The 25,805-nt window shown below is 38.2% G+C and overlaps 1 protein-coding gene and 2 pseudogenes across 5 annotated transcripts in view; 1 reads left to right on the forward strand and 2 right to left on the reverse strand.

Annotated features, from left to right (window-relative positions):
• The window catches only part of FGD4 (FYVE, RhoGEF and PH domain containing 4), a 206,440-nt gene that overhangs the window by 112,392 nt on the left and 68,243 nt on the right, over positions 1-25,805 (reverse strand). Inside the window, exons 1-2 of one of the 4 annotated variants that reach the window (XM_027129276.1) lie at positions 25,160-25,547; positions 12,008-12,307 (exon numbers count right to left, since the gene is read on the reverse strand). The exons of 2 other annotated variants lie outside the window; for them this stretch is intronic. Coding sequence is in view for 1 of the 2 variants with exons in the window: in XM_027129275.1 (XP_026985076.1) it covers positions 25,160-25,169 (10 nt within the window). In the remaining variant the exon portion in view is untranslated. Of the gene's footprint in view, positions 1-12,007; positions 12,308-25,159; positions 25,548-25,805 lie in introns of those variants that run through there. One more of the 4 variants, XM_027129275.1, reaches the window with a different exon arrangement.
• Positions 8,108-10,153, forward strand: LOC113632296 (14-3-3 protein zeta/delta pseudogene; annotated as a pseudogene). The gene has a single exon (XR_003437754.1). The product of XR_003437754.1 is annotated as a 14-3-3 protein zeta/delta pseudogene (transcript).
• On the reverse strand, positions 16,209-18,602 carry LOC113632299 (small nuclear ribonucleoprotein E pseudogene; annotated as a pseudogene).

Raw genomic sequence — 25,805 nt, forward strand, 5'->3', positions numbered from 1 at the left:
AAATGCCACAGCTCCTGCACCTTGCTACACTAGCCCTTCCTCTATAGTGCTATTAAGGTCATTTTTCCAAGATGTATAAAGGACCTCCTGCTTGCCAGTTTAAAAATCCTGAAGAGCTTTCTCCACTGCCAACAGGATAAAGTCCCACCAAGACATGGTTTACACTAACACAATCTAATGCCATTTATCTTACAAATCCTAACCACTCCACTCCTGTACCCAATCCCAATTCCCAATACTCTAGTTACATCAACTTTCTTGTATTCCAAATGTGTATTGTTCTTTTGGTGGGTTGTTTTTTTTTTTTAAACAGTTGTTAAAGTCGTCGTTGTTCCCTTGATAGGAAATGCCCTTCCTTCTCCACCTGGCAAATCCCGCCCTTCACCCTTAAGATGCAGCGCAGAGCTGGCTCCAGAGTGACATCTTTCAGATTCTCTGGCCTGGGCATGAGTCCCTCCTCTCTGTGAAATCACAGCACTTTGCACACACCCTTGTATATAGTCTTAGGACCTTGCATTATACTTAGTTACTCAAGTGAGGTTACTGAGAGCAAGACCATTGCTAGACACAAAGAAAAACACTTAAATGTTTATGAAATGAATGCCTGGGAAGCCTGGACCAGGAGATAAACCTATCTAACTTTATCAAAAGGAGATTCCATTTGATCTGTTCTCCACTAGAAATTTTATGCAAATATCATGCCCTTCCCCCTTTCTGCCTGTGTTCACAAACAACAGAATAACTTTTGTGAAAATGTATTATACCTATGGGCAATCAAAAGGGATAGTTCTGGATGGCTGAAAAAATGCAGGAAAAGTAGGGAGCCATTGCATATACTTCAAATCATCCTCCTTTACTCTGTCCTCTTGTCATTTCCACCTGGTCAAAATAACTCAATTTTTACTGATGTTAAAATGTATATGCTCCCTGGGAGGCAAAGAGCTCAGTCTTTCACAAAGTCAAACTACTGAATTAGCTAGTGGCTGTTTTACATGATACAGAACTGGTTCTTCTGAAAGAAGAAACAACTATTCTGGTAATTTTCTGTGACAAGAAAGCAGTAACAAAGTCTAATACAGAATGGGAGTGCTAATGTGAAAAGAGGAGTCCCAAATATTGTAGCACCAATAGATACTTGAAGGTTGAAGCTAAGTGAGCTTAAACATAAGTATGCCACTCCTTGAGCCCTCAACGTGGCCATGACCTTGAGTTTAGGATGTACTCATCAGTATTAGTCTAGAAGCTGTTAATCATCACAGAAGAGACAATGTATACAATGATCAGAAAGCAGAAAAATAAATCAAGGAAGAGCTATATTAGTGATCATTTTACAGCAATAATTTTATGTCTATTCCAATTTTTTAGAGAGGGAAAATCAGCTTTACAGAAAATGCTAAACTAAGTTTCAACCCTGAGATCAATTTACTCTTTAAGGAGCTATGCCTTTTTGTAATAAACAGAAAGAATATACCTTTAGTATTACTTTACTTTGGCAAAAAGATGACAACAACAACAACACATACACACACACCTCAGTAAAATTAAAAGTCTGACTCCTGTGCAGTTCTTTGTAATTTCAAAGACTTTTAATGTCTGAGAGTTAAACAAGCAGGTTCAATTTATGGAACAGCTGTTAATGTATTACTGCCATAATTTAACATAACCACCAAAAGATAAAAATCATGGCGGCTAATCCTAAAGTTTCTTTTCTAGAATGCAGTTAGGCCCACAAACAAGCAGACTGGCTTGACTTTGCTCTCTTTTTCTAAAGTGTAAGTTTTATACCACTTCAATCACTAGAGGATGAACAAGGAAAATGTTCTCCCATTTGTCAAGTCAGCTTGGGTACTCTCCCTTATCCATAAATGGCCAGTGGAATCGTAATTCTGCCTTAGTGTCAATCACTGTAGACCTTAAAAGAACTTCCATCACATAATCCAATCCCTGCATATCACCTTTTTCAAGATGTGAGTGAAATTCATTTCCTCCTGCTTAACCCCACAGACTCTGGCATCTCCTATGAGAACTTCATATCTCTTTCACAAAAGCTACTTGCTTTGTATACCTTCCCCTAACATCTAATTGAATTTTTTAAAACAAGCACTCCAAAGTAAATGTTTTCCTAACAGAACATGGGGGTTGAAAAGGACTTTAGAAGTCATCTAATTCTTCATACCTGATAGATGAAGCTTTTCTACAGTACCTCTTATAAATGCTTGTCTAATTTCTATTTGAACAACACCAGTGATAGGAAAATAGCTCTTGAATAGACCATTCTACTTTTAAAAAGTCTATTAGGAAATCCATCCTTAACTTTTTATTACACTATCTATAACACTAATACATACTAGTTATTGGTTACTATTGGTTACTATTGGTATTGGTTACTATTACTATTACTTTACCTAGAACAAGTTTATCCTTCCTACCAAATTGTAATTTGCTTTTTAGAGTATTTTTTATAAGTATAAAATTACTATATGGGCTTCCCTGGTGGCACAGTGGTTAAGAATCCGCCTGCCAATGCAGGGGACACAGGTTCGAGCCCTGGTCCGGGAAGATCCCACATGCCGCGGAGCAACTAAGTCCATGCACCACAACTACCGAGCCTGCGCTCTAGAGCCCACAAACCACAACTACTGAGCCTGTGCTCTAGAGCCCGCAAGCCACAACTACTGAAGCCAGCACGCCTAGAGCCCGTGCCCCACAACAAGAGAAGCCACTGCAATGAGAAGCCCACGCACCACAATGAAGAGTAGCCCCTGCTCTCTGCAACTAGAGAAAGCGCACGTAGAGCAACTAAGACCCAACACAGCCAAAAATAAATATATAAATTTTGATAAATAAGTAAATAAATAAAATTACTACGTGGATTTTGTTAATCATTTAAAATTTATAGAAAAATTATAAAGACAAAAAAAGTGATTCTAAAATCTAGTAATAATGTTTGATGTAATTACCTCTAGTATTTTTCTATGTATTATATAAAATGTAACCTAGTACAGCATACATACAACATGTATATACATTTACATTTCATTGTAAGCATCTTCCTATATATTTTGAGAACATGTTTTTAATATTTGCATAATTTACAATCTCATGAACAGATCATAATTCATTTAGCCATTTTCCTGTTGTTGAACACGTCAGTGTTTTCCCATTTCTTCCCATTCCCACTGGAGCACCTGATGTGATGTGATAAATCATTCACTAGATCACTTAATAACTTACTACTGGTAGATTTCTAAAACTGGAACTGTGAGATCAAAGGACATAAACATCTTTAGCTCTACTGACACATGGAGTAAGTGTGTTCTTCTATTTCCTTGTTTTAATTATTCCCCTTTCAAAGAGTTCCTGTTTCACAGGACATTCTGAGTAGGTAGTTAAGTCAAGTAACCTTGTGTTCCATGGTCACATCTGATGGGACCAAGAGTAAGTGCTGACCAAAGCTTAGCCCATCAGAGTCTAGCTCCAAGGAATCAGTAATTGGAACTTCTGTTTCTGCTAGGCACTGGTACTAAGAACTGGTATAACTGAGATTTGTGGTAGCCATGTGTTTTTTGCCATCCACACAGGGATGCAGAAGAGGCCGGTCTGAAGGACATGGAGTTGTAACTGTCCTGGTTCCAGGCTCCTGTGAGGCCTGGATGAACTTACTGTCCCTTGGCTCCTAGAGACACTTTTTTTTATTGTTTCTATATATCCCCCTTTTCTCTTGAGTTATAGTGGGATTCTTTTATTCCTTGCAACAAAATGTTCTCTAATTCAAATAATACATATTACTACATTGTTTCCCAAAAAGTTATATCAATTTACACTGTCATCTGAAGTTACATTGTTATCTGACGTATATAAGGGCGCCAATCCAAAATATAACCATTCAGGAAATTTTTCCCAATGTAATAAAAGAATATTTTATATATTTCTTTGACTGCCAGTTATATAAAACTTTTTTCTCATTTATTAGGCATTTGTGTTTCTTCCTTTTTGAAATATTTGTTCATGTTCCTGGACAACTACTAACTACCTAAAGGCTTCTTAAAGACAGTAGTTATTAATTCTCTTCCTTCATCTCTTTGGAATCTTGTTTCTATACAACTCTGCTACTATGATGTTTAAGTTTCTTATATTTTTTTGACTAGGTTAATGCAATGGCTTTCTAATTGAAACTGAGCTTTTAAGAATATGAGATTGAAGCAGAATAGATCAGGGTTTTAATCATTTAATTACTAGTGAACTTGAAAACAGTATGTATCTAATAGCAAGTTTTATTTGTTCAATGAGGATAAATTCCAATTATCTCAAATGCTTGTTAAAGATTAAATGAGATGATAAATGTACTTTGCATTGTCTGACATACAGAAAACACTGAAAGTTGGTATCGCAATTACAGCAGTTGTGTTATAAGTGTATTTAAACTGGCTCGAATTGAACTACATATGCTTTGCAAATATAAAACAGCTGCACAAGAGAGCGCACAAACACAGTTGCAATAGTTTAAGTCGTTCAGGCAACAGTGTTCATGTGCTCTGTTGTAGGAGTGAGACCCAGAGATCATGAACTTGCTGCTCCCTCATACTGCATACAGCATGACCCCGAAATACAAAAGAAATTATTTCTTCTGGTGCCAAAGCAAAGAAGCAGCAATCTATTCCAATCCTGAAAAAAACACACATACTGGATTGGTCTTAACGAGAGAGTTGATCTCCAAAGCTATGCCTTCCTAAGGGAATTCTCAAGGACTTTTTGAACTCTATACAAGTTTTACTTAATGTGCTGACTTTAGAATCTAAATATAAGAATAAGATATGACTTAATTATATTGTGGTGGTAATGATAGAAGAAGAAAAATTCTCGCCTGCTATGGATGAAGATGAAGAGGAGAAAAAGAACAACTCACGCTGCCTTGGGTGTTGTTCTCTCCAACGTTTCCATCATTTTAACTGCCAGTTATCTTTTTAGATGACAAAACTGAAGATCTATTCCTTGAATGTTTAAAACTATTCAAAGGTTCCTCATTCTTTATAGTAAAAATTTCTATGCAAACCAAGGTCTCCATTCTCAAATCCTGCCCTACCTTAGCTCAAATTCTACTCAGCTACCAGCAGTTCCCAGGCCCATCATGCCTCCTTGCTTTTGCTGCCTCAGACTATAATTCCCAGCCCATTTCATCTGTAGTCAATCACCTGTTCCTGTCTCCTACACCCCTCCACTGTGTCACCAATCATACTGAATGCAACTGAATGGTTAACAGATTGTTAGTTGAGCACCATGTGAGTACAGACCATTCTAATCATGTTCTTTATCCAGAACCTAGCAAAAGCAGATGGACATGCAAAAAGTCTTCTTTTGGAGGTGATGAATATGTTTATGGCATAGATTAGGGTGATGGCTTTACAAGTGTATACTTATCTCCAAAGCTCGTCAAGTTATATACATTAAATATGTTCAGCCTTTTGTATGTCAATCATGCCTCAATAAAGTGTTGTTTTCTTTTAATCACTTGTTGAATAAATGAATGTGAGGAGTGAGAGAGTGAATGGAAGAGATCAAAGAAAAATTTATCCTATAGAGAGAAGGCAAGTAGTACTCCCAGGTTTTCACTGCCAACCGTAGAAATTACACTGTTCATTTATTTGTTTAATTGTGTATTATCTGTCTCCCCCTCTGTTATGTAAGTTCACTAAAGACCCTGCACCCATTGTGTTCCATGCCCTGTCCTCCACACCTGCAACACTGCCCAGCATAGAGTACAGGTTCAATAAATATTTGATAAGTGAATGCAAGGTTAACACTGATAATAGTAACACAGCCGAAGAAGCAATGTCTCAACAGGCAGTAGGGTGGTCCTGAGCAAGGTGAAGCAGATGGGTGGGGTGAGCAGAGCAGAGGGAAGGGAGGCTGGATAAGCAAACACAAGTTGTATGTCTCCAGCAATGTCCACAGAAGAAAGTGCATTAACTCACAACAGAAATATACTAACCAGGTGACAAGTGTGCCCTAGAATGGAACTGTATTTGTCCTTCAGGCTGTCCTTCCTCAGTGCTCCACCGCTACCTGCTGTGGGCTCCATAATCACCAAGCAACGTCCTGACCATGATTTTACTTCTATAGATACAGATACAAGGGCGAGACCCTGCAAACTAAAAAACACAAACATCTAGCTGGCTTGGCAGTTACATTTTTAAAAAAAGTTTAGGCAGTTATGAAAAATATGTTTCTTATGGCCTTGGTTACTGAGGGAATCATCTTTCAAAGCTGCCCTCCCCCTGGGCACATTGAAAATTGCATCTGTGAGGCTTTAGGGTGATACCCCCAATGTTCTGTGCCTCATCAAGGTAACAATGTAGGAAGTCAGTTGGCTTTACCCATATCTTTGTATTCCTCATGCAATACTGAACATTAGCTGTTTCTGCAACTCAAGTTCTGTGACCCTGGACAAGCTGCTTAATCTTTATGGACCTCAGATTCTTCTCTGACAGATCCTCCCAATCTCTAAATTATGTGAAAATAAACATCTAGCGATGTATAATAGGGATCTAAAAAATCTCTAATAGATTCCATCTGTTTGCCTTATGGAAATACATCTTTATGGAAATAAATCTGGGTTCAGGATCAGGAAACTGGCAAAAATTTTAAAAGAACACAGGGTTTAAGCAGACAGGGAGGAAGGAAACAACTGCTTACAGGGGAAGTCAGTAACTCAACACCTTTATTACAATAGAACAATTACAGCCCCCACAGAGTAGGGGTTATTTGTAAAAATATGGAATTTTTCTAAGGATAAGGTATTGCTAGATACCCTCATACAACTCTATCAAGCCATCACTGGGCTTAAAGTGGCGACAACTGAATGAGAAAGGTATGAGTGTGTTACACAAAACTGTTCCAAGGATCTGCTGCTGCCTACATAGACCCATTGCCAATTTATAGAAAGTTTGCCTTTTTATTTTACAGAAGCATAGGAGCAGGTATAAAAACAGAAGAAGAAATATCTCAGAAGAAACTGATGATAATCAAATATATGGCACACTCACAGAAAGAAAAATCCTGCCAAATGCAACCACCTTTGAGCCATAGCTTTTGGGTGAGTTTACAACATTCATGTGCACATTGTATACAGGTGTCACACCCTGTAGCTCTATAACTAACACAGCAATGCAAAATTTTTACCGATGCACAAAATTAACTCATTCTAAGCGTTTCTTGAAACCATGGCAATATGGAACTGTAGGAGAGGGCAAAAGAAGGCAATTTTTACTACATCTATTTTAAAAAGTCACATTTTTATGCAAACAGCTTCAATACCAGGGACATGTGAACAAAGCAGCATCAGCAATGACAGCATCAACAGGCACTCCTTTCCTTCAAATCCCTAGTGTTCCATCGTCTCAGCGCAAGGGCCAAATGGACCACCATGGCCAAAAATAATGAATGGCAAAAATGGATTATAAATCTGTATCCCAAAAGCAAAAAAGACTCAATTTAGAAGTTAGACAGAATGTGGCAATAACAGGCAGAAAAATGTAATAATTTAACTGCTGTTTATGAGCTCTTTGGTCTACTTATTCAAATAGTTAAGTCAGGCAGCATTCCAGCATAATGTGTCAAAGAAGCAGAAAGACTTGACTGTTTGTCCCGAACTAGTGGTGGGTTGACATGCTGTCTACTCAGACTGTTATGGATTTGAATCATTCCAGGCACTTTATTCAGAGTTTCCAATTTGTCATCTATATAATACTTTTATAAGAAATAACTCTAAATAAGGGTTGCTTTACATATTTACAAACATAAAGCTAAACTTGCCATTTAGTAAAATCTTAAGTTGTACTGAAGGACTGAAAAGTGTCATGCCATCGAAGAGTTTGAAGAGTTGGAGGAAGGGTCACAAAGCACTGAAATCTAGCACCTCCCTCCACCCTCAGAGACAAGGACAGTGGGAACCAGGAAGCAGTGCTTCACAGCTGACCTGACATTCTCAACTTGTTACCACAAGACTGTGGACATGTGGTGGGTCTGACCACTGACAATGTTTGTAAATGGAAGTGAGCACATCACCATGAGCAATAAGAGATACCAGGTCCAAAACCCACACCCCCTTGAGGAAACTAACGTCATGGGACTCACTAGTAGGGATCACAGGTGCTTCAGGGACCGTCCCACTGCCCATTCCTCTTCACCAATTTCAGAAAGTGTAACCCTAAGCTTCTTGTCTTGTCAGTGGCTGATGGAACAAAGTTTTTCAACACATTTTGAACACCCCTGTGGCTTTATTCTTTATTACTCAGAAAAATCATGCAAGAAACATATTAATAGGAGACTGCTGAGCCCCATCCGTCCTTCGTCACCCACTCCGGACACAGAACATCCAGTCATGGATAAAAATGAGCCAGTGTAGAAGGCCAAACTGGCCGAGCAGGCTGAGCGATATGACGACATGGCGGCCTGCATGAAGTCTGTAACTGAGCAAGGAGCTGAATTATCCAATGAGGAGAGGAATCTTCTCTCAGTTGCTTATAAAAATGTTGTAGGAGCCCATAGGTCATCTTGGAGGGTCGTCTCAAGTATTGAGCAAAAAACAGAAGGTGCTGAGAAAAAACAGCAGATGGCTCGAGAATACAGAGAGAAAATTGAGACTGAGCTAAGAGATATCTGCAATGATGTGCTGTCTCTTTTGGAAAAGTTCTTGATCCCCGATGCTTCCCAAGCAGAGAGCAAAGTCTTCTATTTGAAAACGAAAGGAGACTACTACCGCTATTTGGCTGAGGTTGCTGCTGATGACAAGAAAGGGATTGTGGATCAATCACGGCAAGCATACCAAGAAGCTTTTGAAATCAGCAAAAAGGAAATGCAGCCAACACATCCTATCAGATTGGGTCTGGCCCTTAACTTCTCTGTGTTCTATTATGAGATTCTGAACTCCCCTGAGAAAGCCTGCTCTCTTGCACAAGCAGCATTTGATGAAGCCATTGCTGAACTTGATACATTAAGCGAAGAGTCATACAAAGACAGCACACTAATAATAATGCAGTTACCGAGACACAACTTGACATTGTGGACATCGGATACCCAAGGAGACGAAGCTGAAGAAGGAGAAGGAGGGGAAAATTAAAAGGCCTTCCAACTTTTGTCTGCCTCATTCTAAAATTTACACAGTAGACCATTTGTCACCCATGCTGTCCCACAAATAGTTTTTTGTTTATGATTTATGACAGGTTTATGTTACTTCTATTTGAATTTCTCTATTTCCCATGTGGTTTTTATGTTTAATATTAGGGGAGTAGAGCCAGTTAACATTTAGGGAGTTATCTGTTTTCATCTTGAGGTGGCCAATATGGGGATGTGGAATTTTTATACAAGTTATAAATGTTTGGCATAGTACTTTTGGTACATTGTGGCTTCACAAGGGCCAGTGTTAAAACTGCTTCCATGTCTAAGCAAAGAAAACTACCTCGTATTGCTTTGTCCTGGTGGGGAATAAAAGGGATAATTGGTTCCAGTCACAGGTGTAGCTGTGGGTACTTTTAGGTTTGGAGCACTTACAAGGCTATAGTAGAAATAGATATCCCATGGATATTACATGTTAAACCATGTGTTATCTGTGGAATACTCAGTCTCAATGTGCACACCATTGACTACAGCTACAGAAGTGCTCCTTTAGTTGTGACCCAATTTACTCTGGATAAGGGCAGAAACGGTTCACATTCCATTATTTGTAAAGTTACCTGCTGTTTGCTTTCATTATTTTTGCTACACTCATTTTATTTGTATTTAAATGTTTTAGGCAACCTAAGAACAAATGTACAAGTAAAGATGCAGTAAAAATGAATTGCGTGATATTCATTACTTCACGTATATCAAGCGCAGCAGTAAAACAAAAAACCCATGTATTTAACATTTTTTAGGGTTTTTTTTGCTTTTGTGGGGTTTTTTTGTTTTGTTTTTGTTTTGTGTTTTTGTGTGTGTGTGTGTGTTTTGATACTTGCCTAACATGCATGTGCTGTAAAAATAGTCAACAGGGAAATAACTTGAGATGATGGCTAGCTTTGTTTAATGTCTTATGAGATTTTCATGAACAATCCAAGCATAATTGTTAAGAACATGTGTATTAAGTTCATGTAAGTGGAATAAAAGTTTTATGAATGGACTTTTCAAAAAAAAAGAAACATTAATAAACATATTTATAAGTGAAAACAAATGATTAAATGCCTGCCAATACCTATAAAATACTGGGATACATTCTGACATAAATACCCACTTAAAAAAAACACAATCTTATAACTTTAACTTAGTAACAATCAAAATAGTAAAGAAATTCACAAACACTTAGAGAACTTTAGAAGTGTACTGATTTGCCCAGTTCACCTTAACTGCTTGAGTAACCACATCCCAGGCACACAGATGCTCACACACTTCATACCCATTCACTCATAGGCTTTTCAGGTTTCTAAGACACAAGGTAATTAAGGCAACATAAACAGCCTAATGTTCTTAAATTATCTCATTTCCTCCCCAAACTTATATTGCTTATGAACAATTGTTTTATGGGTGAAAATTTCATCTAAATAATATAATATTCACTTAAAATTTTTTACAGATGCTGCCAAGGAAATTTTCAGGCAGATACATATCTATTATTACTGAAAAAGATGCTTTTTTAGAGCCAGTATGCACCTAATCTAATTTTGCATATTAAAAAACTTTAGAATAATAAGAATAATATAATGTATTAATTAGACCAGTAAGCACAAAAGAAAGTAAGAATTTTAGCTACAATAAGTCAACTACAATAAATACCAAGAACCCACAATTAGCAGTCAGGCCTGAAAACCTGTTCTTGAAGTAAGAACATGAGTCCTTGACCAATTCAAGGTTATCTAATTTTATATTATAATAAAAAAAAAATCAAACAAGTAGGGCCTGTTGGCAATGACCCTTTCTAGCTCTCTGGGCAGCCACTGACCCACTGGCATGAATGTCCAAGACGACAGCAGAACAGCAGAATTAGAGGAACTAAAGCTGCATTAGCAAATCCTCTCCTTGCAACCCCTTCCTATATCAAATAAAAATGGCAGACCCAGCTAGACTCACAGATCCCTGGCGCTACGGTTTAAATGATAGGAAAACTTACACAAAAGAAGTATCCAGAGTACAGACAGCACTCTTTTTGTTTTTCACTTTCATGTTTTAGGGCTCAGTTTTGGGGAAGGGGATACAATGCTGCTTTACAAAGGACATAGAAGTCCCTTGTTTGAGCTACCAACCTCTTAGCCACACAGAAAAATGTCAGTCATCCATTTGTTAGCACCAAAATCTCCTTCTACTGCTTACAATATGCACCACACATTTTAAGGGGCTGTTCAAACAGAAAAACAAAGGCAGCCCTTGAAATAGAAGCAGATCTTCCTAGCTTTGCCCCTTCCTTTATCACTTATGCCTACATGCCTGCCGTTAAAGCACTGTCACATTGTTTCCACATGCTCAGGCCCTTGAAACTTGTGCAAAAGCATTGCAAAATAAAACTGCATAAACATCACATTACAAAACATGAGCTAGTAATAAATAGTAGGTCAGTCATGTGGGCCAGAATAATGATTAATAAAATCATAACTTACAAATGTCCCTGACCTGAGACATTTTTTTTACTTGAAGAAGACATTGAACACGTTGTGGTCATGGGTGTATTTCAAAAAGCATATTGGTACAATTCACTCTGAGAAACCATTTAAAATGATTGGCTTTTTGCCAATTTCAGTGGTCATAATACAATTTCACAGGCATGAAAAAATTTTAAAGATTAGAGAATAATTCTTTCATTTTTCCAACATCTACTTGTAATTGTATAGGTATAACTGAGCTGCTTAAAATCAATCAACAGAAGTGTGTAATGCTGGAGGCTCCTTCCAGAAAAGCTTATAGCTCCCTTTCCTTGGACCACATAGAGATAATGCCCCACACCAAATGTAGTACAAACTGGATACACAGTACTAGGATTACTTACCTTATAAAAGCTGAATTTATTCCTCTTGGTTAGAAGTCACAAATGGTTAAGAAGTAAAACTCCCTTCATTTGTTCTTCTAGTGAGCCAAATCTAGCCTCCCATTAACCCAGTCCATTGCAGATAATTTCACACAGCACACGCTCCCGGTTTCCAGCCCAGCAAGGATAATCACATTCCGGCGGGGAGTGAACAGATGGTGGATTCCATGGTAACCAGCCCTCCTAAGGCGATTGGTAGAAGTGTGTGACTACTGCTTATTGGGTAACAATCGCTGTCTTTGTGCTTCAGCCTTGCAAATCCTAAAGGAAAGAACGAACATATAGCCACTCACATGCGCAGGGGCTTGCCTAGCAGGTGTTTGGCTATTTAAACAAGGCAATACAGGCCAATTAAAAGCTGTCCTGTAAATCTACCCTTGAAGGTACAAAGTCCTAACATGTCAGATAGCGTCCACTGCTCATTCAGGGAGAAAGGTCACATGAGGCTTAACTTGACAAACAGAAAATAAAACTTGAAAGTTAACTTGAAAATTCAAGATAACGCATTCCAGAAATCTAAGCTGCATCAGTAAGTTCTTTTCCGATTTACAATCCACATCAGAAGTGAAACTGGTTTTACATTTAGATCTTCTTAAATAAAATTTTGAAATTTGCAAAACTTAGTTTGAAAATAAAAGTTTTCCAAATCAATTATAAATGTACACGTAATAATTTTTTTAAACTTACATAAATTCATTTTTACTGTTTTTGTTGATATGGAAGGAGAGGGAGAGGCTACTAAACTTCAAATTTTCATAAGGGGCTTATGCAATTATAGGATTGAAATCTCTTGGTTACGTACTCTCTACTGGGTTTAATTTGTTTCTGCATCCATGAAAGTCAATTCAGCAGGAAAAGAGCTTTCCCCCAATCCGTGGTGCTCAAGGAATCAGAGAATACGTCCTTGGAAGAGCAAAATGGCTGAAAACCAAATATATACCACACCTAAACCAACTACTGGAAATAATGCATAAATCTAAAACAGATAAACTCTAAGCACTCAAAATAAATCCATCAGAAATAAATTTTTTAAAGGCAAGGAAAAGAAATAATTAGGATATAAGCTTAAAGCAAAAACTAAATAAAACAAAAATTGTGAGCTGTGACTAGACCTTTACGTCTTAATTACCTCATTACTCTATGGTTACCCACTATCCTAAATTTAGGACTTCTTTTCTTGGCATGAACAGAAATGAAACACAAATGTTGAAAGGAAAAAGACAAAATTATTATTTGCAAATGATACAATTCTACTGTAGAAAAATAAATTCAAAGAAATCAAGGATATTATTTATAATACCCGAAATTTAGTGATGTGGCCAAACATATCAATATAATTCCTTTATAAGGCAAAAACTATCAGAATACTGGTGAAATTTACTAACAAGGGCACACAACACTTGGGGATAATATCAAGAACTGTGTATGAACTATTTGGGGAACAAAGAAATGAACTCTTATCAGAAGAAATAAAACTAAATGGAGAGAAATAATGCACTGCTAGATACAAAGATACATTTTAAAGATGCCAATTCTTCTCAAATTACCAGATAGTCAGTCTTCTAGTAAATTTATATATATATAACATATATATATGTATATATGTGTGTGTGTGTGTATATATATATATAGTTTTCCAGTAAAATTTCCAACATACTTTAGGAAATAAATTAAACAAAGTGACTCTAAAGTTTATGTGGATTAAAAAAATGAAAATACCAATGAAAATTCTATGAGAGGAGTAATAATGGGTAAAATAACTGTACCAAGTTTTTTAAACATGTTAAAAATACTATAAACATACAGCTATCTCCCAAATTTATAACTCCAGGACAAATCTCTTTCCCCGTGAATTGCAGATTCCTACATCTAACTACTTACTGAACATCTCTGCCTGATTAATGTTTAATAAATATCTCCAACATAACATCCCAAAACTCAACTCCCAATTTCTCACCCAAACCTGCTCCTCCTGAATCCCTCCTTGTTTTTGGAAACAGCAACTCCAACATTCCAATCACTCGAGCTGAAAGCCTGAGAGCCCATCTTTGACTTCTCTCTTTCACTGACATCTTCACATACAACCTGACAGCTCATGACATGGGCTATTTCTTCCAATACGGCCACTTCTAATATGGCCCTTCCACCACTTCCACCTGGTCTAGGCCACACCACCTCTCACCTGGATTCCTTAATAATTTCCTAATTAAACTCTCTGCTTCCACTTTGCCCTGTACAGGCTATAAAACGTAAGCAGATAATGAGAATTCTCTTCTCAAAACTGACTTTCCCCTTGCACTGAGGATGAAAGTTCCATTCTGTATGAGGGCTTAAAAAGCCCTTAATAGGGCTTCCCTGGTGGCACAGTGGTTGAGAGTCTGCCTGCCGATGCAGGGGACACGGGTTCTTGCCCCAGTCCGGGAAGATCCCACATGCTGCGGAGCGGCTGGGCCCGTGAGCCATGGCCACTAAGCCTGCGCGGCCGGAGCCTGTGCTCCGCAACGGGAGAGGCCACAGCAGTGAGAGGCCCGCGTACCGCAAAAAAAAAAAAAAAAGCCCTTAATAACCTGCACCTCACCCCCATTAACTCACTTGATTCGTCTCCCACAACCCTCTCCTCCCTTCTGTGAGCTCTCCAGGCAGAGTCTGACATTGTCTCTTCTCAGCACCTTTTCAGTAACTTGGACAGTGACAGTGTTTACTACAGGCCAGAGTTCTCTGCACACATCTCCATTTACAAACCGATAGCCCCTCAAAGCCAGGGACTGTGCCAATCTGATCTTTGTGCTCCTGGTGTCAAGCAAAGGTCCTTATACACAGTGAGTACTTACTGAATCTGCTGAATGAATAACAGCTTGCTGAAGAATTTTTTATTCTAGGGAAAATTTAGAGGCAACTTAAGAATCTAATAATAGATGAATGGTTATGCAAATAAGAATGTATTCAACTTGATAGAATATCATGCAGTTATTAAAAATACGGTCATGGACTTCCCCGGTGGTCCAGTGGTTAAGACTCCGCCTTCCAGTGCAGGGGGAGTGGGTTTGATCCCTGGTTGAGGAATTAAGGTCCTACCTGCTGCAGGGTGCAGCCAAAAATTTTTTTTAATAAAATTAAAATATGGTCACAAAGACTATATGGCATAAGGGAAATGTGAATGGTATAATATTAACAATGGGGACTTCCCTGGTGGTGCAGTGGTTAAGAATCCACCTGCCAGTGCAGGGGACGTGGGTTCGAGCCCTGGTCGGGGAAGATCCCACATGCCGCGGAGCAACTAAGCCCGTGCGCCACAACTACTAAGCCTGTGCTCTAGAGCCCACGAGCCACAACTACTGAAGCCTGCGCGCCTAGAGCCCGTGCTCTGCAACAAGAGAAGCCACCCCAATGAAAAGTCTGCACACTGCAATGAAGAGTAGCCCCTGCTCACCGCAACTAGAGAAAGCCTGCACGCAGCCAACGAAGACCCAATGCAGCCAAAAATAAATAAATTTATAAAAAAAATAATAAATGTTCTATTTACTGAGTCCCTAGTATGTGCTAGGAACTATAATAAGCACTTTACAAATATTTTATTTAAACCTCACAGAGATTATGAAGTAGGTATTACTATCCTCATTTTTCAGTTATGGAAACAGACTCAGAAACTAAGTTCTTTGCCCTACATCTCACTGCTGAGACTAGAACCTCATGTAAGACCAAAGCTTGGGTCTGATCATTAAGCCACACTACCTCCTGGAAGTGTAGGGGAAAAAATTACATAACTGAGTACTAACTATGAACAACTACATAAAAAAGAAAAGATTCTTAGGAAGAAAAGTCTAAGCCTCTGTATCTCAAAATTATAAGAGCAGCTGTGAGGAAGAAATATTGGTGATGTTTTCCTTTTTCTGTTTTCCAAAATTTTTAATGTCATAAATGATAATTTTCTAAAAATAATATTTATTCTTCCTACACATATTTTTCAATGTTCACCCCACTATGTTCTTGGGTGGATCTACTAACTATCAAGACAATAAAAAAAAAACTAAAAAGGGGCTTCCCTGGTGGCGCAGTGGTTGAGAGTCTGCCTGCCGATGCAGGGGATACAGGTTCGTGCCCCGGTCCGGGAAGATCCCACATGCCGCGGAGCGGCTAGGCCCGTGAGCCATGGCCGCTGAGCCTGCGCGTCCGGAGCCTGTGCTCCGCAACGGGAGAGGCCACAACAGTGAGAGGCCCGCACACCGCGAAAAAATTAAAAAAAAACTAAAAAGAATCTGGCTTATAGTTTCTAGGAAATTGATTCTGTCAGAATTACTCAGAAAGAAAAAAAAGGCAGATCTAAGAAAGGCAAATTAGTAGTGTCCTCTTTAGCTCCAGGTTCACCTCTGGCTGTTCTAACATTGTCTCCACAACAGCATCTCAAGCCACTCTGCTCAGAATCTAATAATAGGGTCCCCAAACTTAAGCTGTAGGACACGTGTCAAATAGTCAATAATCCCCATAAAGGTTCTTGAGATAAAAAGGTGTTGGAAGCAGAGACGCCTGATAATTTATCTTCTTCAAATACTGGGCAGTCTGCAGTGTTGCCTAGAACTTGTTATAAGTAGCCACTGTGCCAGCTGAGCAGTGATCAAATAACCTTGGGAGTATTGTTCTATCTCCCTTCACTATTGAATCTATACCTAGGCACATATTTTTGGAATGTTTTTAAGCCCTTAGCTTTTACAAAGCTCAATAATAGAAAGACTCCCTAATTAGAAATTCAGAAACCTGGACTCTAGTCCCTGCTTAACCGCTGGTATGATATGGCAAGCCATTGCCCTCTCTGGTCCTGTGCACTGCAGTCACAGAATGAGAGCACTAGGTTAGATCATCTTCAAAGATCTCTTCTATTCTAAACTAATGAGAATGAATGTTGGAGGAAGGAGGATCCCTCCTCATTCTTACTGGTTTCAGCAGAAAAGGAGAAAGGGGCTAGAGCAACAAGGACAAGAATAAATATTTATTTGTTTTCCAAAATGAAATGGCATACTAAAAATTTCTGGGTACAACCCTTAGGTGTAGTATGACTGAAAGGTCTGAGCAGGAGGTATTACTGAAGTACCAGGTAAGATGGCAATTGTACCCACAACAAAGATGCCCTGTGCAGGTGCACTTCGAGTAACATTACCACCAGCTCAGTTCTCACCACATTCTCTTTTTCTTGCTGAAACTCCTTCTTGACAAATAGTTCATATTATGAACTGACTGGATATTGTTAGGGTTTTGTCTGTGAATATGAAACAGACTCAAGTTACCTATCCTAATTGGAGATAAATTTATCATGTAAGCCTAAGAAGCACCAGGTTAAACAACAGAGTTAACCAGTCACAGACACTGAAACACAAAATGCAACGTCTGAAAAAGGTGACATTTTCTTAGATATTTTCAGTGTGTACCAAGAATTTTGTATTTTTGCTTAACATTCTATGTAAGAGTTTTTTTATTTGACTGTTTTGCAATTAGTTCTATGAAGATGATTTAGAGCAAAAATATATTTGCAAGGTACGAAGTACCTGACAAGCAAAAGAAAACATTGAAATAAATGGAACTTCTCTGCCCAGTTTGCAAAGTGTTAACAACGATGCAGTAACAAATTCCCTGGCGGTCCAGTGGTTAGGACTTGGCTCTTTCACTGCTGTGGCCTGGATTCAATCCCAGGTGGGGAACTAATATCCCTCAAGCCACATGGTGCGGCCAAAAACAAAAAACAAAACAAAAACAAAAAACAATGATGGAGTAAAAAGTCTACCCTGATTTGGTGGAAGCATTTTTTTTTAAAGGAAACAATGTAAATATTTTAATAAAAACAATCCCACAGCATTTATTGTCATCTGGTAACAACACAAAGGTGAGCAAAACAATATGAATAAATGCTTCAGAACTACACCTCTAACAAAGGACACCTAAAAAAACTGTATTGCCTTCTCAACAATTTCTCACTTCATTGATCATTTCTAGTTGGAGACACTCTGGAGCAGAGTAATGTAATCTCCTTTTAGCATGATCCGACCCAGTTGTTTTCTTGACTTTGTTTTAGAATGAATCTCTTCTGCATCATCTAATACGAGGTTCATATACTCATCAAAACCAATGATACAGCCCTCTATCCGCATATTCACTTGCTCATAAAGCCACACCTGAATCCGAGATTTTGCAAGAATCTGAAGATGAGATTGACTGGCTGCACCATCACCTTCTGCACCTTCTGGCCCTGGCCCCAGTATGCCATGGTGGAAGCTCACAAAGACCACACTATCCCGCACACTACCTCAAAAAGCAACTTCCGGAGTCAGAAGCATTTCTTTTTAATTGCCCATCATTCCTCTGATATGGTTAGCATATGAGAGAAGTACTTTCCTTTCCCAGCTACCACACTGCAAAGAAAACAAGTGTTGAAGATAAGTCTATGTCAGAGGGTCTCCAGCCCTTTTTCGTCAAAGTCCAACCATTGGGACTTGAACCAATGCCCCAGGGATATTTTTTTATTAAAATCAGAAGGATAATATATCTTAGTCAAATGAGAATAATGGGATCCAATTCTTCACATCATGAGATCACTGCTATCTTCATTAGGGTAATATTCCCTCTCTTTCCATATATTTAACGTTGACTCTAGAACAGAGGCTGGAGGAAAGTATACAAATATCTGGGTCCTAGTCTGTTGCCTTCCCCATTCTTCATTCTTAATCCACATTCTTTTAAGAAGTGATGCATCTAAATCGGAATCTAGATGTTTTAATTCTTTTTTCTTTGTCTAAGAAACTTTCTGAAATATATGAAAGTGAAGACTCTCTTTGGGGAGTACATATATATAACATAATAAATATTTATGTTAATACATTAATTATATTAGTAACTATATTTTTACAAATATTTGTGACAAGTGGAAAAAGGATTAAGAACAAAGAATGTTCTATAAACAAGACTTATTGGGGATCTACAATTTGCACAGTTCCAACCTAAACTTTACAGACAAAAAAAGGAGACACTGGTTCCTTTCTCTTGATGAGTTTTTAATATGTTCACACAACAAAGACTTTCACCTCTTTGAGAGGTGAGGGGTGGAAACGTGTTAACAACTGTTATAGATGTCTAGCACTAGGTAAGTGAAAAAGATATACCACACAAACATCACTCTGTAAAAATTATCAAAGTATCAACATTATGAACCTTCTTTTTTATACTTTAGGTGCTGAGATCACGCCACAATGAAAATTATGTCAATCCCAGTTTTGTGCTCATAAAATCCAACGCTGAACAGTTAATCCCCACAACTCAAAAATTATCCTGAAGGACCAAAGCATACAAACATCTATTGCTCTAGATCAAAGCTATGCAAAAACTGTTTAGCATAAGTTCTACAGGGTCCCCTTTGGGAACGAAAGCAAATTCAGCAAAAACTGAATGATTCAGCAAAAACTGAACTCTTACTGTTGAAACCTAAGGATTTATAGGCATGCCTCTGAGATAGTGCAGGTTTGGCTCCAGACCACCATAATAAAGCAAATATTGCAATAAAGCAAGTCACATGAATTTTTTGGTTTCCCAATGTATATAAAAGTTATGGTTACACTATAGTGTAGTCTGTTAAGTGTGCAATAGCATTATGTCTTAAAGAAACAATGTACATACCTTAATTAAGAAATACTTTATTGCTAAAAACTGTTAACCATCATCTGGCAACGCAGGGCTGCCACAAACGTTCAGTTTGTAAAAAATGCAATATCTGCAAAACTCAATAAAGTGAAGCACAAGCAAATAAGGTATGCCTATATTTATGGTCTCTCATCTGAGCTCATAAAATCAATTCTTTCTAACCTAACTTTACCTTTTTATCCCAAATCCAACCCCAGAAAGAGGAAAGTAGTCTAGTTTTGTGGGCAAGGGTCCTTTGAGACTAGGACTAAGGTGTATCCAACTGTGAACATTTGAGGCTGTGTGTGTGGCAGAGATATGTATGCAGGATGAGTGGTGTGTGTGTATATATGAGGGTGCACAGGTGGGTGAGAAGGGTGTGTGTGCAGGGGGATTTGGGAAAGCTTCTTAGTTTGCCTTATGAATTATATCTAAACACCCTGGATTTACTTTTGGGGTAACCAGAGGATAACCACTTGAATACGGGGCAAATCATGGTCAGTTAATGCTGCAAATACAGATTCCCAAACTCTGGGCAAGATAGGATATACTTAAAAATTTCTTGCCCCACAACTTATCAGTGGGGAATGACTTCTCAGCTACAACTTCTGAGCTTTGAGGCTTTCATCTAAGAAACAGGTAGATTAATATTTGGTACCTCCCTCTCAAGAAGATCAGTTAGACCACATAGGTGAACCCCCTATGAATACCTAGAAAACTACATAGTTGTAAGAAGTTTTAAACATGTTTAAAGGGGCAGGGGGGAAGGGAGACACAACTGTCTACTCTGAGACAAGAAGAGCAAAGGATGACTTCCTGTTACAGGAAAAAAAAAACCTTAAGTCTCTTTCAAACCCCCCCTTCCCCCAAAACCCAAAATATCAATAAAACAAAAAAGTCCTTTCTTGGCTCCATTTATATTCTTGTCAAGCTATCTAATCGCATCGCTTTTCTTGTTGACAGTTCTCAGAAAGTGGGAACTCCAAGGTCACTGCCTCCACTTTCTCACCAGTTAGTTGCTCCTTAGCCTACCAGTCTAACATGCACCTGATCCTACTCCCACCAAGGCCAGTGGGACATTGCAATCAGCAAACCCACAGGTCACCATTCAGGTTTTCGTTTTTGTTTTTTTTTTTAATTTATGTATTTATTTTTGGCTGCGTTGGGTCTTTGTTGCTGCGCGTGGGCTTTCTCTAGTTGTGGCGAGCGGGGACTACTCTTCGTTGAGGTGCGCGGGCTTCTCACTGTGGTGGCTTCTTTTGTTGCAGAGCACGGGCTCTAGGCGCGTGGGCTTCAGTAGTTGTGGCACGTGGACTCTAGACCACAGGCTCAGTAGTTGTGCCGCACGGGCTTAGTTGCTTCGTGGCATGTGGGATCTTCCCGGACCAGGGCTTGAACCCGTGTACCCTGCATTGGCAGGCGGATTCTTAACCACTGTGCCACCAGGGAAGTCCCACCATTCAGTTCTTGAACCCCTACACTTCTCTGGGAGCACCTGACAGTGCTGACCTCGTTCTCCTTCTTGACATTCTTTCCTCCTGGGCCGCCTCACAACCAACTCTCCTGGTTCCCTAGGACTCTCTCCAGTAACTCCTTTCTTCTTTGCTTTAATCAGCAACTCTTTCTCCACCTTCTCCCTCCTCCATACATCCAATCAATCACGTCTGTCCAATAAATGTTCACTGAATAAACATTCATAAAACATCACCAGTAAATGTGTTTCGATATTATACAGCAATTAGTTGGCCAAATATGAAGTTATTAGTTCAAACATGGAACCCCACTGACGGAATAAAAGCCTTTGATCTTTATAAACAAGAAAAAAAGCCAAATAATATCTTACTGAGTGTATGGTTGGAGGTGGGTAAAAGTAAAGACCTTCCCTTCCCTCATAAACTGAACAGTTGTGTAGGAATTTAAATACTTACTTCCCTGCCAAGTTCTTACTGCCAAACCTCATTCCTGCCTCAAGTCCCTTGCACTTGCAGTTCCCTCTGCCTAGAACGTTTCATCTAGATTTTCCTCTTGCTTCTGTAACACAATTCATGCAAATCTGCACTTCGATGCCACTTTCTCAGGTAGGTCTTTCCTTCCTCACAACCCCATCTGTCCTTTTCTATCGATCCTAGTACCTTGTTCTTTGTTATTTAATAGCACTTATCGCTGCTCAACTTTATATTAAATGTTTCTTTTTCACTCTTTTTACTTTCGGCTCCCACCCTATTTTTTAATGGACAAAAGCTTTGATTGGGAACCTCACAAAAGGTCTCCAATAAGCATATAAAAATCATTAATCAGAGATGTGCAAATTAAAATCACAAAATGATACCTGCCACATGGCTAAAATTTTTTTAGACAAGCAAAGTATTGGCTAGGAAGGGGAACTAGAATATTCACACCTTAAAACCACTATGGAAAACCTTTAGGCAACGTCTCCTAAAGCTGAACATACGCATAACACAATAATTCCACTAAAAGATGTAATGTTCATAGAACCTTTCATTACATAATAATTGATGGTCATCAACAGCAAAATGGAAATAAAATACTATTCATACACACAAAAAATGGCTGTACAGTGTGTAATGGATAGGCTACAATCTTTGGGAACAGATGATCTTGGACTTGAATTCCAGTTCTGCTATTTACCATGTAATACTGAATATGTAGATATGGGTATATAACCTCATTGAGTCTGCTTTCTCCACCTGAAAAATATGGTCATATCAGCTATCTTACAAGATTATTCTAAGGATTCGAAATAATGTGCATATAACACCAAGCACTGTGTCTAATAGGTACTCAGTAAACAATAAGACTAGGATTTAGGAGATATAACTTATATCACTCAGTATCAATTACCAATACTTTTTATACATAAACTTTCTTCCTGTAAAATAAAGATGATGTTTCACCTGACCTGCCAAACATATCTGCAGCATTTCTGAGTTACCAACACAGTCATCATTGAAACTATAGAAGAACCAGGTCATAGCATTTTATTATTCAGCTACTTTACGGACCCCATGTGCAACTGCAGCTGTTGGTCCTAATGCCAGAGGAGCAAATGAGTTGGAAAGATGAAAACAAATGTGCAGGAGAAATGCCAAGAAGTGTGTAAACGGTGGACAGGAGTCCAATTGGTTCAGTGACAAAGCTGATCCTGAGAACACTGTGTGCACCGTATGCACGCTCTGAAGAAGCATACACAGGTTGGCATGCCTAAAAAACAATGGGGGCCAAAAAAACCCCCCTTGAACTACTGTGGTTTTCAGCCTAATTCTGAGTCCCCTTTTGTCTTATAAATAACTCTATTTATACTTGTTATTAGAGAATAAAACCTACAGGTCCTATAATAAATCCTACTTTGACTTTTTTTTAAATATAAAATATATATGTATACATATAATCTGGTGTTTAATAGCAACCAGATCCTAAATTTTAAAGTTACAATAAAAATTAGGAGAAATGACTATTTCTAAGTATAATACATGTTCAATAAAATTTTACTCATCATAATAAAGAAAAGTCGGATAGTAACTTATATTACCATCTAAACTAGTGAGGAGGACACAGAGCAGGGCAAAGAAAAAATAAATCCCCTAAAATCCTGAAATCAAATTTTCCAATCCAAAATAATTACTTGAAGAATAAGACTCCAAACTTCCATATTTTGATTGTATATTCACATTACTCTAGCTATTTGTATTCTATTAAAATTTATCATCATGCCTATAAAGTTTTAAATGCAAGACACATTTAAGAATTTATAAGTAACTCAAAGTACTCTAAACTCAGTTCCATTCATTCCACAAGGTAGGTCAGTACTCCACGTTGGTGCAAGTCTGTGACATAGGGGCCTCTATACAATGGGAACGAAGAACAACAAGCTTTTTCTTTCTTTTGTGGCTGAATTATTGGGAGAATCTCAGGCCATTTCTAACCTAGTGAAACAAAGAAAAACTAAAGGCTTTGGCTAAAGTCTTGTGAATCTGTGTTTTTCCCAGCACCAGTATTTTCATAGCCCATGCTTTTATGCATAGATCTAGTTTTCCATTCACATGAGGCTTGTGGCATAGAAGAACCTGCCTTAGTTAGGGAAGTTCTCTTTCAATGTTCTTCAGTGATCACCTATCTGCAAATATTCTATAGAAACCACTCCAGTTTTTCTCTATGAAGAAAGCAATGTCATCTACATTTGAAAAATAGCTAGCACATAGGCTCCCTGCCACACAGAAGTAGAAGTTTTTAAAATGTGTGATTCGTAAGTTTAAACCAACATGGAACCTAACACGTTCGTTTAAAATCCTAATTCAATGTCCTTAAAATTCTAAGGTATAGCTATTATTAATATCTTAAATCAAGAATACAAACACAATGGGATTTTTCCTCCCCAAGGCACCTTGCAAAGACAGTCTTCAAAAAATGGTGGTGTTCTCTCAGTTATTTATAATCCAAAAACTTGAAAGATGTTAAATATCTAACAATGGAGGATATATTAACTAAATTAAAGTACTACTTTTTAACAGAATATCATATAGCTATTGAATTTTTACTAAGAAGTTTTGTAATGTGAAACATCTAATGTTATGTGGGAAGGGGAAAGCATGATTTTAAAAATCCATGTAAATTACGACCTCAGCTTTGCCAAACAACAGATACAAAGAGGAAAAACACATCAAAATGTTATCAGTAGTTACACCTAAATGTTTATTTTCTTTCTCCTTACTACAAATCAAAAATCTGTTTAAAACTGTTTTTCTGAACAAAATATTCATCTAACGTTGTTTTTCAGTTAAATAGAAAAAGACCATGAGAACATTAAAGCTACAACGCTAGAAGGATCTAGGCAAGTCAACTGACTTCAGAGTCCAATAAATCATATGTAATTTCAAGAAATCCTTAACCTTGTGCGTTACCAATGTACCTTGCTGATGTTTTAGAAGTAGAGGGAATCTTTCCCCAAATAACTGATGAATGAGAGAATATTAAGTGCACAAATAAGTTCTAAGAAACTTGAAGTGTAGCTTTTACATATTAGAAACAGAAGGAAGGAGGAGAAATAGAAACAGAAGGAATGAGGTTATAATAAAAAGGCTCAGCTAAGAAAAGTCAACAGCGATTGCACTTAAAGCACAGTTCACTTTCACTGCTCTCAGGGAACACTGCTATGCTATGAATCCTCAGGAAGAAATGCCATTATCTCAAGTAATCGTACTTGGGCCATGAAAATAAGAAAAAGTGTACCTTTGTGCTAAAATCACAGTATGAAACCATTCTAGACAAGAGCCAGGATAATTTTTCAATAATGATACAAATTACTTATAATTTAGTAGTAAACAAAGAGACAAATACCAGTTACTTCATCTACTTATATACTTTGCATACTCAAAAATTTCAAATGTTTTTAACCTAAGATATTTCAAAAATGGAAACTGCAATAACAATACTCACAGCCCCCCATAAAGGATTCCTTTCAAACAACATCCAGCAGTGCCTTTTATTCTTCTGATTAATCATACTTATTTCCTGCTTGTGGAGGAATTCGTCGGATATACAACTTGCAGGTACAATCTATAGGCATTCTGTATTTAGACACCAAACACGCACACATCTTCTGTTCAACATGTTGAAGAACTAACTAAGGGGAAGTGCACAGCTATGTTTCATAACTCCTCTTCTAGCACTGATGCAGTCTCAAAGAACTACGCAAGTAATGAATTTCAAAATTCCACGAAGGTATTTCAAAATGTGGTGAGAGAACTCTAGAATACTGTGGTAAAATGGGAAGGATGGGGCCAACTACCTGTGATTTTATTGTAGTTAGAGTCTTTAAATTTATAACAAACTATCCTTTAAAACTAGGTCATAGGGCTTCCCTGGTGGCGCAGTGGTTGAGAGTCCGCCTGCCAATGCAGGGGACGCGGGTTCGTGCCCAGGTCCGGGAAGATCCCACATGCCGCGGAGCGGCTGCCATGGCCGCTGAGCCTGCGCGTCCGGAGCCTGTGCTCCGCGACGGGAGAGGCCACAGCGGTGAGAGGCCCGCGTACCGCAAAAAAAAAAAAAAAAAAAAAAAAAAAAAAAAAAAAAAAAAAAAAAA

Source organism: Aethalodelphis obliquidens, unplaced genomic scaffold (genome assembly GCF_003676395.1).
Source record: "Aethalodelphis obliquidens isolate GAN/ISIS:26980383/991018 unplaced genomic scaffold, ASM367639v1 scaffold36, whole genome shotgun sequence".
NCBI classification, from domain to species: Eukaryota; Metazoa; Chordata; class Mammalia; order Artiodactyla; family Delphinidae; genus Aethalodelphis; species Aethalodelphis obliquidens.